Consider the following 217-nt stretch of genomic DNA (forward strand, 5'->3'; position numbering starts at 1 on the left):
ACAGTGGGTGAACAAGGACACGGGCCTCGACGACTGGAAGGACATTTCGGGGCTGGACGCCGACCACTTCACCGACTGGGGCCTGGACGAGTGGAACCAGTGGGCCAACGGCTTCGATACCCTTGTCGACTATCTGAAGGTGACTTTGATTTTTTTTCTTCTCTCATATGAAAACTAGAACGTGATGGCAGCGGAGGAAACGCAATTCTTACAGCAC

At 53.0% G+C, this 217-nt stretch overlaps 1 protein-coding gene across 1 annotated transcript in view; it reads left to right on the forward strand.

Moving 5' to 3' along the window:
- LOC119588911 (peroxisomal N(1)-acetyl-spermine/spermidine oxidase-like) overlaps positions 1-217 on the forward strand; it is a 34945-nt gene that overhangs the window by 31981 nt on the left and 2747 nt on the right. The window contains 1 exon segment of the mRNA XM_037937531.1: positions 5-139. Coding sequence (XP_037793459.1) covers positions 5-139 — 135 coding nt within the window.

Source organism: Penaeus monodon, chromosome 24 (assembly GCF_015228065.2).
Source record: "Penaeus monodon isolate SGIC_2016 chromosome 24, NSTDA_Pmon_1, whole genome shotgun sequence".
Lineage (NCBI taxonomy): Eukaryota > Metazoa > Arthropoda > Malacostraca > Decapoda > Penaeidae > Penaeus > Penaeus monodon.